General features: G+C 40.3%; 1 protein-coding gene across 3 annotated transcripts in view; it reads left to right on the top strand.

Annotated features, from left to right (window-relative positions):
• Nucleotides 1-1326: 1326 nt before the first annotated feature.
• The window catches only part of crocc (ciliary rootlet coiled-coil, rootletin), a 35378-nt gene continuing 20891 nt past the window's right edge, over nucleotides 1327-15813 (top strand). Inside the window, exons 1-13 of one of the 3 annotated variants that reach the window (XM_028447302.1) lie at nucleotides 1327-1453; nucleotides 7023-7149; nucleotides 7250-7392; nucleotides 9786-9977; nucleotides 10054-10116; nucleotides 10212-10306; nucleotides 11680-11845; nucleotides 11915-12021; nucleotides 12103-12330; nucleotides 13483-13573; nucleotides 14444-14530; nucleotides 14616-14825; nucleotides 15591-15790. In XM_028447302.1, coding sequence (XP_028303103.1) covers nucleotides 7258-7392; nucleotides 9786-9977; nucleotides 10054-10116; nucleotides 10212-10306; nucleotides 11680-11845; nucleotides 11915-12021; nucleotides 12103-12330; nucleotides 13483-13573; nucleotides 14444-14530; nucleotides 14616-14825; nucleotides 15591-15790 — 1574 coding nt within the window. In that variant the 5' untranslated portion in view covers nucleotides 1327-1453; nucleotides 7023-7149; nucleotides 7250-7257. Of the gene's footprint in view, nucleotides 1454-6540; nucleotides 6838-7022; nucleotides 7150-7249; nucleotides 7393-9785; nucleotides 9978-10053; nucleotides 10117-10211; nucleotides 10307-11679; nucleotides 11846-11914; nucleotides 12022-12102; nucleotides 12331-13482; nucleotides 13574-14443; nucleotides 14531-14615; nucleotides 14826-15590; nucleotides 15791-15813 lie in introns of those variants that run through there. The other 2 variants (XM_028447300.1, XM_028447301.1) reach the window with 2 other exon arrangements.

A 15813-nucleotide genomic window follows, 5' to 3' on the forward strand; every position in this document is an offset into this window, starting at 1 on the left:
TTCTCGCCAGGTGATGTCACCTAGCGGAAACTCTTCCTCCTGACAATCCTGGCTCCTCCTACCCTATATAAGTATGTGAGCTTCTCCCTCTCAAACTACCTCACAGCTAAAACAAACACTGGTTTAATATAGAATATATATCATACTTTATTGTCATACATGTAAAGCTACATACACAAAATATGTTTTCTGCATTTGGGCAGCCACGGAGTAGCACCCAAGGAGCAGTTACAATCAGTTCCATTTTTAGTGTCCATTATACCACCTCGTATCTCCTTTGACATGCTCTGACAGGTTTGTGACCCAATGCGACGCAGCGGTTGGATAAAACCGTGGACTATCACCTTGAATGGACTATTTCTGTAATAGGTAGTGGAGAGGATGACAAGAAGCAGCTGAAACAGCTGATTGACTCCGCCGCTGCTGCCGCCGCACACAACCTGAAACAGTGTTTGTCTGACTCACAATCACAATGGCCGCTTAAATAGCCATGTGTTTTACTGTAATGTGCAGTTTTTTGGCTGAAAACAATAACGAGGGTGTGGACAGCAAAAGAAAATCACTAGTGACTGCTACTTGTACTTTGGTAAACTTACCGAAGTACAAGTACGTAGCGTCTTAGAGTTAGGTTAGGTTAGGTTATAACCCTGTATCGCAACATTTTTTAGGGTTAGGTTTAGTCTTAGACACGTGACCTAAACTGGCCAATGTCTGACCTATCACATGATCTAAACTGGCCAATGAGGGGTGCTGCGTACGGATAGAATGTCGGTATATTGATACAGCAACCGTATGGATAGCCACTACCATCAATAAATGCTAATGTATCGTCCACCTATCCAGAAACGTCTATGGTTATTTTGAGGGGAAAATGATTCTGTTTTATTTTTTGATTCAATAATAAAGACACAAATGTACTATCCATAATATGGGCCAAATATGAAAATAAAAGACTTCAATAAAAATATTTTCAATCAAAGAAAAAAGTGTTCAAATGCAATTATTTGGGTCTCAATTTTATTTATGTATTTATTTCATTTTTTTTTTTTTTTTTTTTTTTGCATTTGAACACATTTTTTCTTTGATTGAAAATATTTATTTTTGATTGAAGTCAACTTTTTTTAATTGAAAAAGTTTTTTTTTTTTTTTTTTTTTAAATGTATTTATTTTTTAATTTTTGGGGGGGGGGGGGGGGGTGAATAATAAAGGTACAAATCTACCTCCATACAAGTGTCCTCTTTTTTGGAAATCAAAATATGGTCACCCTAAAGTTTGTCAGCTTTGTGATGCACACATGATGCAGTCCCAGCTTAACACGGGGAAACAGGGAAGTCCCTCCCCGGAAAAAGCATGGAGTGTGTTTGGAGGAGAGGCTGTGGAGGATGGTGGAATGGAGAGTCCACGGGGTGTGAACACAAAGCCGTTGTAGTGGGTGGAGGTCAGCAGAGCTCAGGTGAGAGAGTCGTAAAGTCGGTTGGTTTTCACTGCACGAGCACGAGAAGCTGACACGACATGTCGTGAAGTGTGTGTGACGGTAGATGATCATTCTGATAACTTGGGCGTGTGTTTGTGTGCACATCGATGATGTGTTGATGCACACAGTGGGTCAGTCAAACACACAAACCACTTTTGAATGTATGAGATAATAATATAGAGCTCGTTTAGTTTGTGAAGCAAGCTTTTTACTGCCGCCCACCTAATTCACTAACGGAAAGTCCTACTTTTCTGTTTAGTGGAATTTAGAAGTTTAAAAATCACTTAATTTGTAATACAAATGGAAATCCATTATTGTTTTTACTTCTTTTTACAGTCTGGTTTTTACACTTTCACGACGGTCATTTGTGTGAAACTTTATGAATCCTTTCACCGTTAGCCGGCAGGGGGCGACAAAAGCTTCCTAAAATCTTTTTTTTTTTTTTTTTTTTTAAATATTTAAAAAATAATTTCTCACCGCACACTTTACAAATTTCAACAATAAAGTATGGAAGCCCATTTCCGCCTATAATAATAATAATAATAATAAATAAATCTAGATAGTATCTGATAATTATAACTTAACATTTGTATTATTATTGTTATTATTATTTTACTTTTCCTACTTTTTAATTTACTGTGACTATTTTTGCACACACAAAAAATATACAACAAAATTAAAACAAGGTGAAGCCAAAAAGTATTTTTAAAGAGAATAAATGCTTTTTTGTTTAAAATTTTTATTTTATTATTTTAATTGTAAGATAATAATATTATTGATAAATATTGTTAATAATATATGTAAACATATTACTGTAATGTATTATATTGAAAGACAAAAAAATGTAAAGAAAAGCAGAGCATTGTGATGCAACATGAAAAACAACAACAAAGACAAATTATTTCAAATTAGAGTTACGTTACGGTTTGTAGTGCGTTTATGTGCACAAGTGACAATGTATGTATACAATCTGTACCAATACTTACATATAAACTAAAAATAAAAATAAAGAGGGGAAAAAAATACAAAATTTAAAGTAAGGGGAGGAATCAGGTGAAAAGGGAGAAAGAGTCACAAATAATAATAAATGCAATAATGCTTGTGTAGTAGTTGTGTAGTAATACAATTGTGATTTTGGTCATTTTAATGTGATAGCATTCGTTTGGTGGGTCTGCCTTTCATTCATTCACTTTCGTAATAACAATATGAATATTTTTTTTTTTTACGATTAATAAATCACACCCACTGGCATTTAACAAAGTGTTTTAAGCTTTGCTTCAAAAAGTGAAAGAAAATGAAACACTGTTGCTTTGCTGCTTATTCATACCTAGTAGGGCTGGGAGATATGGACCAAAACTCATATCTCAATATTTTTTCTCAAAATGTCGATATACGATATTAATCAAAATGACAAAATAAGCTGTAAAATGTATATCTCAAAAATATGTTAAAATTGTAAAGAAGGACACTGTTTGACTGTACTCTATGAATAGTAATACAGTGGTATGCAAAAGTTTGGGCATCCTTGTAAATGTTCATGATTTTCCTTAATAAATAATTGGTTGTTTGGATAACAAATTCCAGTTAAATTTATCATATAGGAGACAAACACAGTGATATTTGAGAAGTGAAATAAAGTTTATTCGATTTACAGAAAGTGTGCTAGAATTATTTAAACAGAATTAGGCATGTGCATAAGTTTAGGCACCACAAAAGAAAAACAATACTTAATATTTTGTAGATCCTCCTTTTTCTGAAATAACAGCCTCCAAACGCTTCCTATAGCTTCCAATTAGGGTCTGGATTCTGGTGGGAGGTATTTTGGACCATTCTCTCTGCAGATCATCTCTAGTTCAGTCAGGTTTGATGGTTTCCGAGCATGGACCGCCCGTTTTAAAGCACACCATACATTTTCAATAATATTCAGGTCTGGGGACTGAGACGGCCATTCCAGGATGTTGTACTTGTTCCTCTGCATGAATGCCTTAGTAGATTTTGAGCAGTGTTTAGGATCATTGTCTTGTTGAAAGATCCAGCCCCGGCGCAACTTCAACTTTGTCACTGATTCCTGGACATTGTTCTCCAGAATCTGCTGATATTGAGAGGAATCCATGCGCCCCTCAACTTTAACAAGATTCCCAGTGCCTGCACTGGACACACAGCCCCACAGCATGATGGAACCACCACCAAACTTTACTGTAGGTAGCAAGTGCTTTTCTTGGAATGCTGTGTTCTTTTTCCGCCATGCATAAAGCCCCTGGTTATGCCCAAATAACTGTATTTTAGTTTCATCAGTCCACAGCACCTTGTTCCAAAATGAAGCTGGCTTGTCCAAATGTGCTTTAGCATACCTCAAGCGACCCCGTTTGTGGCGTGTGCAGAGAAAAGGCTTTTTCCGCATTACTCTTCCATACAGCATCTCCTTGTGTAAAGTGCGCTGAATAGTGGAACGATGCACAGTGACACCATCTGCAGCAAGCTGATGTTGTAGGTCTTTGGAGCTGGTCTGCGGGTTGACTGTGACTGTTCTCACCATCCTGCGCCGCTGCCTTTCGGAGATCTTTCTTGGTCTTCCACTTCGGGCCTTAACTAGAACTGTGCCTGTGGTCTTCCAATTCCTCACAATGTTCCTCACAGTTGAAACTGAAAGCTTAAATCGCTGGGATAGCTTTTTGTATCCCTCCGCTAAACCATGTTGTTGAATTATCTTTGTTTTCAGGTCATTTGAGAGGTGTTTTGAGGCTCCCATGTTGCCACTAATCAGAGAAGATGCAAAGAGGAAACACCTAGAATTTTCCTACTTAAATACCCTGACTCATAATTGGATTCACCTGTGTATGGAGATCAAGGATCACTGAGGTTACCAAAACAATTTTGAGTTCCAATAATTAGTGCTAAGAGTATTAAAATCAATAAGATGCAAGGGTGCCTAAACTTATGCACATGCCTAATTTTGTTTAAATAATTCTAGCACACTTTCTGTAAATCATATAAACTTTATTTCACTTCTCAAATATCACTGTGTTTGTTTCCTATATGATAAATTTAACTGGAATCAGGAAGCAGGGCCCAGGGACCCGAGAGTGGGCTCTCCTATCTCTGGGGCTGAGGTTGCCGAGGTGGTTAAAAAGCTCCTCGGTGGCAGGGCTCCAGGGGTGGATGAGATCCGCCCGGAGTTCCTCAAGGCCCTGGATGTTGTGGGGCTGTCATGGCTGACACGACTCTGCAACATCGCGTGGACATCGGGGGCAGTGCCTCTGGATTGGCAGACAGGGGTGGTGGTCCCCCTTTTTAAGAAGGGGGACCGGAGGGTGTGTTCCAATTATAGAGGGATCACACTTCTCAGCCTCCCCGGTAAGGTCTATTCAGGGGTACTGGAGAGGAGGGTCCGCCGGATAGTTGAACCTCGGATTCAGGAGGAGCAATGTGGTTTTCGTCCTGGCCGTGGAACTGTGGACCAGCTCTACACCCTCAGCAGGGTCCTTGAGGGGTCATGGGAATTCGCCCAACCAGTCCACATGTGTTTTGTGGACCTGGAAAAGGCATTTGACCGTGTCCCTCGGGGATTCCTGTGGGGGGTCCTCCGGGAGTATGGGGTATCGAACCTCCTGATAGGAGCTGTTCGTTCCCTGTATGACCGGAGTCAGAGTCTGGTCCGCATTGCCGGCAGTAAGTCGAAATCGTTTCCGGTGAGGGTTGGACTCCGCCAGGGCTGCCCTTTGTCACCGATTCTGTTCATAACTTTTATGGACAGAATTTCTAGGCGCAGTCAGGGCGTTGAGGGGGTCCGGTTCGGGGGCCTCAGTATTGCATCACTGCTTTTTGCAGATGATGTGGTCCTGTTGGCTCCAACATACCGTGACCTTCAACTCTCACTGGATCGGTTCGCAGCCGAGTGTGAAGCGGCCGGAATGAGAATCAGCACCTCCAAATCCGAGTCCATGGTTCTCGACCGGAAAAAGGTGGAGTGCCTTCTCCGGGTTGGAGATGAGGTTCTGCCCCAGGTGGAGGAGTTTAAGTACCTCGGGGTCTTGTTCACGAGTGAGGGAAGGATGGAGCGAGAGATCGACAGGCGGATTGGTGCGGCGTCTGCAGTGATGCGGAGTCTGCACCAGTCCGTCATTGTAAAGAGGGAGCTGAGCCAAAAAGCGAAGCTCTCTATTTACAGGTCGGTCTACGTTCCAACCCTCACCTATGGTCATGAGCTTTGGGTCATGACCGAAAGAACAAGATCACGGGTACAAGCGGCCGAAATGAGTTTCCTCCGTAGGGTGGCTGGGCTCTCCCTTAGAGATAGGGTGAGAAGCTCAGTCATTCGGGAGGGGCTCAAAGTAGAGTCGCTGCTCCCTCCGCATCGAGAAGAGCCAGATGAGGTGGCTCGGGCACCTAATTAGGATGCCCCCTGAACGCCTCCCTAGTGAGGCGTTCAGGGCACGTCCCTCCGGAAGGAGGCCCCGGGGAAGACCCAGGACACGCTGGAGAGACTATGTCTCTCGGCTGGCCTGGGAACGTCTCGGGGTCCCCCCGGAAGAGCTGGAGGAAGTGGCCGGGGAGAGGGAAGTCTGGGCCTCCCTACTGAGGATGCTGCCCCCGCGACCCGGAAACGGCTAAGCGGGAGAAGATGGATGGATGGATGGATGGGGAATTTGTTATCCAAACAACCAATTATTTATTAAGGAAAATCATGAACATTTACAAGGGTGCCCAAACTTTTGCATACCACTGTAAATACTTGTATGATGTGATTTGTACTGTGTGATTGTGTCCATAAAAACAAGATATAGGCGATATTGTCATTTTCTATATCACCAAAATAGAAAACTTGATATATCTTTAATATATATACTTGAAGTTTGATGGCTTTTCTTTTCTTTGATGGGAATAGCGTTCTGCATTGTTTGCAGTGATGGAGCAGGGACGCAGGTGGCGGTGGAGGCCTGTGAGTTTTTAAACCTGCTGATCCAGCCGTCCTCAATCTCTGCCTGCACTGAAGAAGAAGGAGTGGGAGGAGGGAGCGGAGGGAGGGGGAGGTCTGAGGAGGCACAAATGACACGATCTGCTCTTCACTTACACTTGCATTAGTAGTAGCAGGCGTGAGATGGTCAGCCAGAGGACACGCACTCTTCTTCTGTCGCTGTAATCTTAACCTTGTTTGCTTTGCTTTTGAAGCCACTGGTTTTTTTTGTCTCGCCCTGGGAGGTTAATCCTATTTCCCAGCAGGGTTTTATAAATATCTGCGGCTGCGATGAGCGCTGTGGAAAACTCAGATGCTGACTCTAACAAACTGGAGTCAGTGATCCAGGTGAGGCTTTCAAGGACTATTTGTCTTCCACAGGATGCAACACAAAGCTGACTGTAGACCAGTACGTGTGTTTATTCATCTTTTATTTCACTTCCTCTGTCAGCTGTTGTTACTCCTCTGACATCAGCTGGAACATCATCGTTGTGTCTCTTACCTCGTGTTTGTTTTATTGCTTTAATGTCTCATTTGTTGTAGTTATTCATGTGCTTGAAAGCTTTAATCTGATGGTGTGATTTTCTGTATCAGAGGCTGGAGGAAAGTGTTTTGTCTGAGGAGAAGAAGTTGACCGTCCGTGGTCCTTCACCTGATGCCTCCCCTACGTGTCTCCCAGCCCGAGTGCGAGAGATTGTCACTAAAAACCTCACTGACAACGGTCAGTTTCCTGCATCTCCTCTCGTCAGAAAATAGTTTGTTTTTTTTTTTTACACTTTTTTTCTCTAACAGTTCATCTGTGTTGTTTTCCCGGTGGACAGGTGGACCCATGTCCTCAATCATGTCCCTTCAGGAGGAGAACAGGGTGCTACAGGGAGAGCTCTCGAGGCTAGAGGACCTGCTGGCACACAGCAGAGCCGACCGAGATGAGCTCGCCATCAAGTACGGAGCAATCAGCGAGAGGGTAAGAGAGCGGGAAGGAGAAACACTGGCACTTTTTCTTTTCCAATGATTTTCTTTTTAGTTTTTTCATTCCTTTGTCCAAGAGTTTCTGGTCTCCCGGGTGATGGGGGAGGAATGAACTGAAGTGGAATGTTGCCATGGCATTTGTCACCAAGGGCGACTGTAAACAGGGGCTTGGTTTGATTGAAGGGGTGTCATGGTGGGCGGGGGATTCCACTGTTTTTTGGTTTGAACATTTAAAGAGTTAACAAGCAGGCCTGCATCCTGAGAACAGGAGCCAGCACTACAAAGGTCCCGCAATATTAAAATAAAATAGAACTACTGGAGGGAGTGGGCTGGGACAAACACAGCCATGCACAATATATTTCACCGTTAAAAACCACCCGCACCTGCTTTATTATCCTTTACCTGATTAATTAACATTAACACTGACATAAACAATAATGTGGGTCACCTACAGCAGAGGTTCTCAAACATTTTGAATCCAGGGACCCGTTACAGGGGGAATATTTTTCAAGGACTCCCTCATAATCCTCATGTCAATTAAACACAATTTACTGCCATTTTTAGCCCGAAACACCATAGGAATAATCTATTCTTTGATTGGTCCAACTTAATTATTGAAGATCTTTGTAGTAGCAATGAAGTTAAAGCAGTATTTTTAAACCTTAGGGTCGTGATCCTACGTGGGGTCACCTGGAATTCACATGAGGATGCCTGAAATGTCTAATAATTGTTAAAAATATATAACGGAACCATATATTTTTTATTTTTAATAGTTTTCTAATTAAAACGCCACATATAATCAGCACTAATCCTGGCTACCTGTAACTCAGTATAACGAACGTGATCAAAAACAAATTGCAGGGGAATTTTTTTTTCTTGCGGCCGCCAGAAATTTATGATATCAAAATGTGGTCACGACCCAAAAAAGGTTTGGAACCACTGAGTTAGAGTGCCTGTACTGGTCTTGAATTTAACATAAAATGTGTTACCAATAAACAAAATATGTGCACATTTAAGTAGGTTTTTGCACAGTTTCTTTAATCCACTGAGACTGTATCACACAGTGGTACAACAGTGTGTTATGTCCAGTTTCATATACAGTACATGTAAAGTATGTGCGTTTTATTGGTGCAAGTAGTTATACACTTTTGTAATGATACATCTATAATAATTAAAAAAAATAATAATAATAATTACAGACCAAGATACGGCTGAAGGACCCCTGGGAGTCCTCGGACCCCAGTTTGAGAACCACTGACCTACAGTAAAAAAGTTTCTAAAGGTTGATAAAGTACATTAGAACTTTCTGTGCAGGGTTTGTGAAAACATATGTGTCTGTATTTGTCTGTTTCTGTGTGTGAGCCTTGTGACAGATGAAGGACCTCTTCAGGCCGTACCGGGAGTCTTAAGCGTGCACAGCAAACAGATGGAGATAATCACATGTATTTGAAGTCCACACAAAGCATGTGGAGTGATTGTTGATTTAATGATATATGCAACTTGAAAAATTTGCATTGCCACGACAATGCAAGTGGGAATGCAGAAAAAAATTGCCAACTCCTTGGGCTGTGTTTATTGTCAACGAACACAAGTTTGTACACATCAAAAGCTTAGATATTTGAAGGCAGTATTCACAGAGAATGAACATCATTTGGTTCACTCATTGAGCAGTCACTGAAAGTTTAACGGACATTTGTTTAGAGTCAAGGTTACAGACATTGTGCAGGGTATGATTCGAACCAGGGTTCCACTGATGATTGTTGCTATAGGAAGGTAGCACATTGCGCTAAAGCTGCAGTAGTGTCCTATGGTAAAAGTCTGACTTGTGGAAGCAAAGTAAGTGGTGAATGCAAAGCATTCCCACTAAATGTTTAATTTTAAGAAAGAGGAAGGTTGTAGCAACATTTAAAGCTATAAATTGTGACGGTAGCTGCAGGATTAAAGCGTTAACAGCAGTTTTCCTAAAAGTTCATAAGCAGCAGCTTCCACACTAGCAGACCTAATCAGGCACTCTAAGGATGGCAAAAGCAGCCTAATTTGCATGAAATTTAAAATTCTAAAATTGTGTCTGAGTTAAATATTGACAGAGATATAGCAGTTTACAGAAAAAAACATAAAATATATAATTACATTAAAAGCAAAAGTGTTAGCATTTTACAAATTAGATAGCATTATTGTCACTCTGCAGCCAAACATTTTGATATTTGAATGGTGTAGATTGGTTAAGAAGTAGCAGCAGGTCAAAATACAGTTGTAAGAATAAGAAAGAATTTGGAACTTTAAAAAGATGTAAATGTCTGGCGTTACAGTGTCTGTATGACAGCTCTTTGTCTCTGTGATCCTCTGCTGTATAACATGTACATGACCTCTTTAACTCCTCTCACACAGCTGGAGCAGGCACTGCGTTTCGAATTGGGGGACGGAGATCACGACTCGCTGGAGTCCCGTAGCCTCGCTCAGCAGAACGTGGATTTACGTCGGCGGCTGGATGAAGAGCAAGCAGCCTATAAACGTAAACTCACCGCATACCAGGAGGGGCAGCAGAGGCAAGCGCTGCTGGTCCAGAAGCTGCAGGCCAAGGTGTGCAAGTGTGTCTTTAACTGAGAGTGATCAGATATAAACTATTGAGGGTAACTCGTTTTTTCTGCCACATTAGGTGCTACAATACAAAAAGAGATGTGGTGATCTGGAGCAGACGCTGCAGGACAAGTCCTCGGAGGTAGAGAAACACAGTCAGGATGTGGGTGGAGTGCAGTTTGACCTGATGTATAACTCAGTGTGGCTGTATTAAATGTGTGTTTTGTCCCTTTTAAGGGTCACAGCAGTGAAACATCAAACGGTCGCCAACAAGATGAAGCCAGCAGCAACCTGGAGGATGCTCTGATCCGTCTGGAGGAAGAGCAGCAGAGGTGAATGTCAGTGTAACAAATAATCACAGACTGTGGGGGGAAGCTCGGTGAGAAAATATATACAAAAAACTGATCCGGATCAATTGATTACATGGGGTAACTGTAGAATCCTCAAGTTTCAGTTATATGTTCTTTGACGTGTTTGGAAAAAAGGAGCAAAACGAAATCTATATAAGGTACTAATGCATTTACCCTGGGCTTTTGTCCTGCGTTAAAGCACTTGTGTGTCTCTGGTTCTTGTTTTACCTGAATGTGGATCAGTGATTTCCAACTGCTCTGGTTTCAGGACCCAACTTCACCTTCAAATCCACAAGCCAAACTATAACCTAAATAATAATGAATTAAAATATGTACTGTAGCAGATTAGCTGAAATAACACAGAATATTACTGCAGTGCAGGGCAAACGAAACATTAACATTTTACAATAAAACATGCACACATGTGCACCTCAATTAGTAAAGTCTATTAATAATCACAAAGACAGGCAGGCAACTATAGAAACATGAAATTAAACATTAGAACAAAGATTAAAATGATAGAAAACAAAAGTACAACACATGTACAAATGTGTACATGCACAAAACATGTGATTATATGTCTATGAACAGAAGTGTCCTCATATCTCTGTTATAGGTTTACACATTCACTCAACCTCTTCTCCATCCTTTGTTATATGATATGCAAAGCTTTCAAAGGATTCTTGATTCTAACGCCTTCGAAAAACAAACCCAGCTTTTCTTTTCAATGTATCAAAGTAATAAAACTCTCTCTAAAGGGGCCAATATTTGTTGTAACCAGAAATCCAGTGTTAATGCATGTTATTATTTAAAAAAATACAAAATTATGTATATATATATATACAGTATATACATTTGTGATCCATTTAATTTTGTCCTAACGTGAAAAAAAAAAGAACTTAATTTTTTTACTGTAGTTGTTGTCTCCAAATTCCAGATAACCTGCATAAAACGTGCAATTAAAAAGAAAAAAGATATTAAAAGTATGTCAAATCAAGCTTTCTTCTCATGGAGGAGGAGGTAAAAAATGATATACTAAAGACAAAAACCCAACAGACACACACCTACGCACAAACCAGATGGTAACTGTTGCATGCACAAAACGACTCCAGAAACACACGAGAAATGCATAAAAATACAGGAAAATGTACAAAAATACAACCAGATATAGACAATGACTCAAAAAATACACTAAATGATGAAGAATAAATAAATACAATGTAAACCTGAACTTCTGCTGGTGAGGAAAGAAGCCAAAATGAGACCATAGGTGCTAGTTTTTATCCAATCGTGAACTTTTTGTTGCTCCTATCAACAACAGGCTCCGTCCTTCCTCTTGTTTCCTCGTGTATCAGGAGCAGCAGTTTGTCTGCAGTGAATGCGATGCTGAGGGAGCAGTTGGAGCAGGCAGGTTTAGCCAATGAGGCGCTCAGCCAGGACATCCGCCGGCTCACTGCTGATTGGAGGAAAGCCAGAGAGGAACTGGAACAGAAGGAGCTGGACTGGAGGAGAGAGGAGGAGGTGAGAGAGAGAGATGCTGGCCACTTCCCCAAAACGTTTGTTTGTGACTATTTGAACACTTTTCTCTAGTCGTTCCACAGCTACTTCAGCAGCGAACACAGTCGAATGTTGACACTGTGGCGACAAGTCGTTGGCTTCAGGAGGCATGTGTGTGAAATAAAAAGTGCCACAGAAAGGTAGACCTCCACTGCAATGTTGGAGAAGTGTTTTTAAGCTTTTGATCATATTTTCTCTGTTTGCTACTCTCCAAACCACAGAGATTTGTCTGATATGCGTAATGAGATGGCCCGGATGTCCCAGTCCACCCAGGTGTCCTGTGTGGGAGTGTCGGCCACGCTGCACAGTCGGGAGGAAGGAGCCGCTTTAGCCCTGGAGAGAGAGAAAACTCTGCGCGTTCAGCTCGAACAACAACTAAGAGAGAGAGTGACGGAGATGATGAAGCTGCAAAGCAGAGACGACACAGAGAGGAACGAGCTCAGCGTCAGGTCAGTGACGGAGTCAGCACGTACTCACATGCTTTCAGAGGAAAGTTTAAATGATTTCCTTTTTCAGCAGAAAGATTGTCTCAAAATTCACTGAATCAGCAATATAGCATCTTATTAGAACAGTAAATATGTATTTCAATTAATTCATCAATTATTTTGTTAATCACTTTAGGTCAGTGTTTTTCAATCCTGGACTTGGGACTTGAAGTTAATTGATAATTAAATAAATACTGATGAAAAATTGATTTTTGAAAATTTTCAATTGTTATTCTTTTACAAATTAAAACAACACAATCTTAAACAACTGTATTCTATACTTTTACTTTGTCAAATATAGATCTACTTATTATTATTATTATTATTATTATTATTATTATTATTATTATTATTATTATTATTATTATTATTATTATTATTATTATTATTATATTAAATGCAGTATAAACATATCTGAATATTTCTAGAAAAAAAATTTTTTTAGTGTCGCCAGAAATTCCTTTTCTTTTTCTTTTACTTAAATTTATTAAATTTATGGAAAAATATGTAAATGGATTTTGTGTATATTTTCTAAATATATACTGAATTCAAAATGAAAGTGCATAGTTTATATGATTAATATAATAAATATATATTGTATGAAGATTAAGTGAACATTATGGGTTACAGTTGGATCACTTACAATATTAATACATATGTGATTATAATGATATTACTTTGGGTAAAATGGTTACATTATTCTGAAATTGACTACAGTATCTACAGCAGGATAATATACAAATAATATACAGTACATACAGTATATATATTTCATTCAACTAGTCACTTCTGGTTATAAATCTACATATCGATCAATTCTAATACTTGATTATTAAATATTGTCACGTATTCTGCAGAAACAGAAATGTGAAATCTTTGCTCTCATTTAAGCATTACCACATGCTGACGATGAAGGGCACCATTATTAGGTTTGGTTATCAATGCTTTATTTGTATAATGCTGTGAAGGCTTTCACTCTGTCACTAAAGCTTTGTTCAGGGAAAGTAAAGGCATTCAAACTTAGAAGATATAGTAACAAGAGTCAGATACGCGTGTTGCCAACACGTTGAGCGTAAATGCTTCTCTTTGATAAAGCTTTTTCATTCAAACGTTCAGGTTGTCTGATTCATCCAAAGAGTTGGAGAGACTGAAGCGTCAAATAGGAGATCGAGACCAAGAAGTTTTAACTCTGACGAGGAGACTGGAGGTGAGTGATCTGATGTCCTTTACATTTTTAAATCCCTGCAGCAGTGACTAAACTGTTCATTTAGAACTCCCAGATCTCATTAAACTCAAAACTGTCCGAATGATACATAAAGCAGGCAAAGGTGCCCTTCCAGAAGGGTTGCAGAAAAAGATTTTTAGGGAGAGAATGGGAATATAATTAAAGAGGAAAACTACATTTCAAGATGCAATATAACAACAGTGAAAAGGATGAGTATAGCAATAGCAGGGGTTAAATTATGGAACTGCCTAAAGGATGAAATAAAACAAAGCAGCAACATAAACCAGTTTAAAAAGCTTTTTAAATTATATATTGTTCGTAAGTATAAGAAAGAAGAGCAACAATTTTACCTAGGACAGCAATAATATATAATATTTTATATATATATATATATATAATGGTATAACATATATTTACACTTACTCAATAAACATAATAAAAGGTATATATTGGGATAGAGTATATTGTGAATTTAAATATTGCTACACGGTATTTTGTATTTAAATTTGAATTGCTGAAATTTGAGTAGTAAATATTAAATAGTAAAATAATGATATGTGTACGACGTATATGTACAGTATATATGTTTGATGTGCAAATATAAACTGTATATAGTGTGTGGACTACTGTGTAGAATATGTATTGAATGTTGTGTATTGTAAAAATAGTCATATTAGTCTCCCAATATTTTTTTTCTGTGATGATGTACGTGTGTATAAGCTTTTGATGCTTCAACCTACACCCCTTTCGTCTGATTAGTTGGACAATTGAATGTCGTTTTGTTCTATTTTTGGTTTTTTCTGAAGACAGCCGAAATAAAATTGAAATTGAGATGATATGTATTATGTACAGGAGCGGAGCAGCACTGATGAGACAGACATGCAGACGATGAGGGCTCACAGTGACACGCTGGTGGAGACCCTGCGGGACATCGCTCAGGTAAGTCACACACACACACACACACACACACACACAGGCTGAACACACGACGACAGCGCTTCAGTTCCACGTCTTTCCCACACAGACAGTTTTGTCAGATGCAGAGTCTACATCAGAGGCGGATCAGGACACCTCCGGGTTGCCACTGCTGGCGTTGATGCGTGACTTCTCGGCCCACCGCTCCTCTAGACGCAGTGCGTCCTCCCCCTCTCGCCCCCACTCACTGTCTCCACTCCCCGTGGCTGCGCTGTCGGCTCTACGCTCTGCAGTGACTAACAAGACACTCCAGCTGCAGGTGACACTCCATTTCACATACATGCACATACCAGGGTTCTCGCCAGCACTGTTGAGCGCAGAGGTCCTCGAGTTGTGATTTTGATCCCCTACACTGTGGTGTGTCCCTCTTTGCTGGTTGAAACACAGCATTTCTGTAGTTTTTTTCCTTTTTTAATCTGAACTGTTGCAAACTGGGACACAAAAGGGACTTCAAGGTGTGCACGGGTTGTTTTAACTCTCTTTTTAATTTGTATAACTGAGAAACACATCAGCTGCACTGTCTATTTAATGCAGGCGATTTGTGTGCATCCTCCACTTTGTAGCCCATAATAACCGTCCAGTGTAAACAGTGTGCGTCATCATCTAAGGAAAAACAGTCAACTAAATAAAACAATAGAAAAATATAAGCGAATGAATTGGGGCAACCCTTGTCCATGACACTCCCAATATTACTGCGGGTCCCTCATTTTACCTCATTTGAGTTTGAAAAGTGCGTCTTTGAAACTTTTGAATAAAATGTTATTTCTTGTCTATACAGTGTATAGTATTTATTTGTGGAGGAGGTATACCAAGCATGACTAACTCTCTAACTCCATTCATCATGACCCTTTTGGCTTTACTTCACATCATTTGGCCGTCAGAGGGTTATAAATTAGAAAAACGCACCAGCGGTGCTCGCTATCTCCCTACGCTGTGAACATTTTTTGGTGAGAACCCTGCATACATATGCTTGCTACACAAAAAAAACAAAGGCGTTGACTCTTTGCTCGTCTTATGTCTGCAGGACATTCGAGGTCGCTTGCTCCTCTCCCAGTCCTCGGTTCAGCAGCTGAAAAAGCAGCTTTCAGAGTCAGATTTGGCCAAACGAGACACGGAACAGCGAAGCCAAGCTTTGCAGAGAGAAAGGGACGCTGCTCAGAGAGAGAAGGAGATGACTCAGAAGGAGAAGGACCGTCTGAGGCAGGAGAGAGACACGTTGGCCAGGTTCATGAACAGTTCAATTGGTA

The sequence above is a fragment of the Gouania willdenowi genome, chromosome 5 (assembly GCF_900634775.1).
Source record: "Gouania willdenowi chromosome 5, fGouWil2.1, whole genome shotgun sequence".
Taxonomy (NCBI): domain Eukaryota; kingdom Metazoa; phylum Chordata; class Actinopteri; order Blenniiformes; family Gobiesocidae; genus Gouania; species Gouania willdenowi.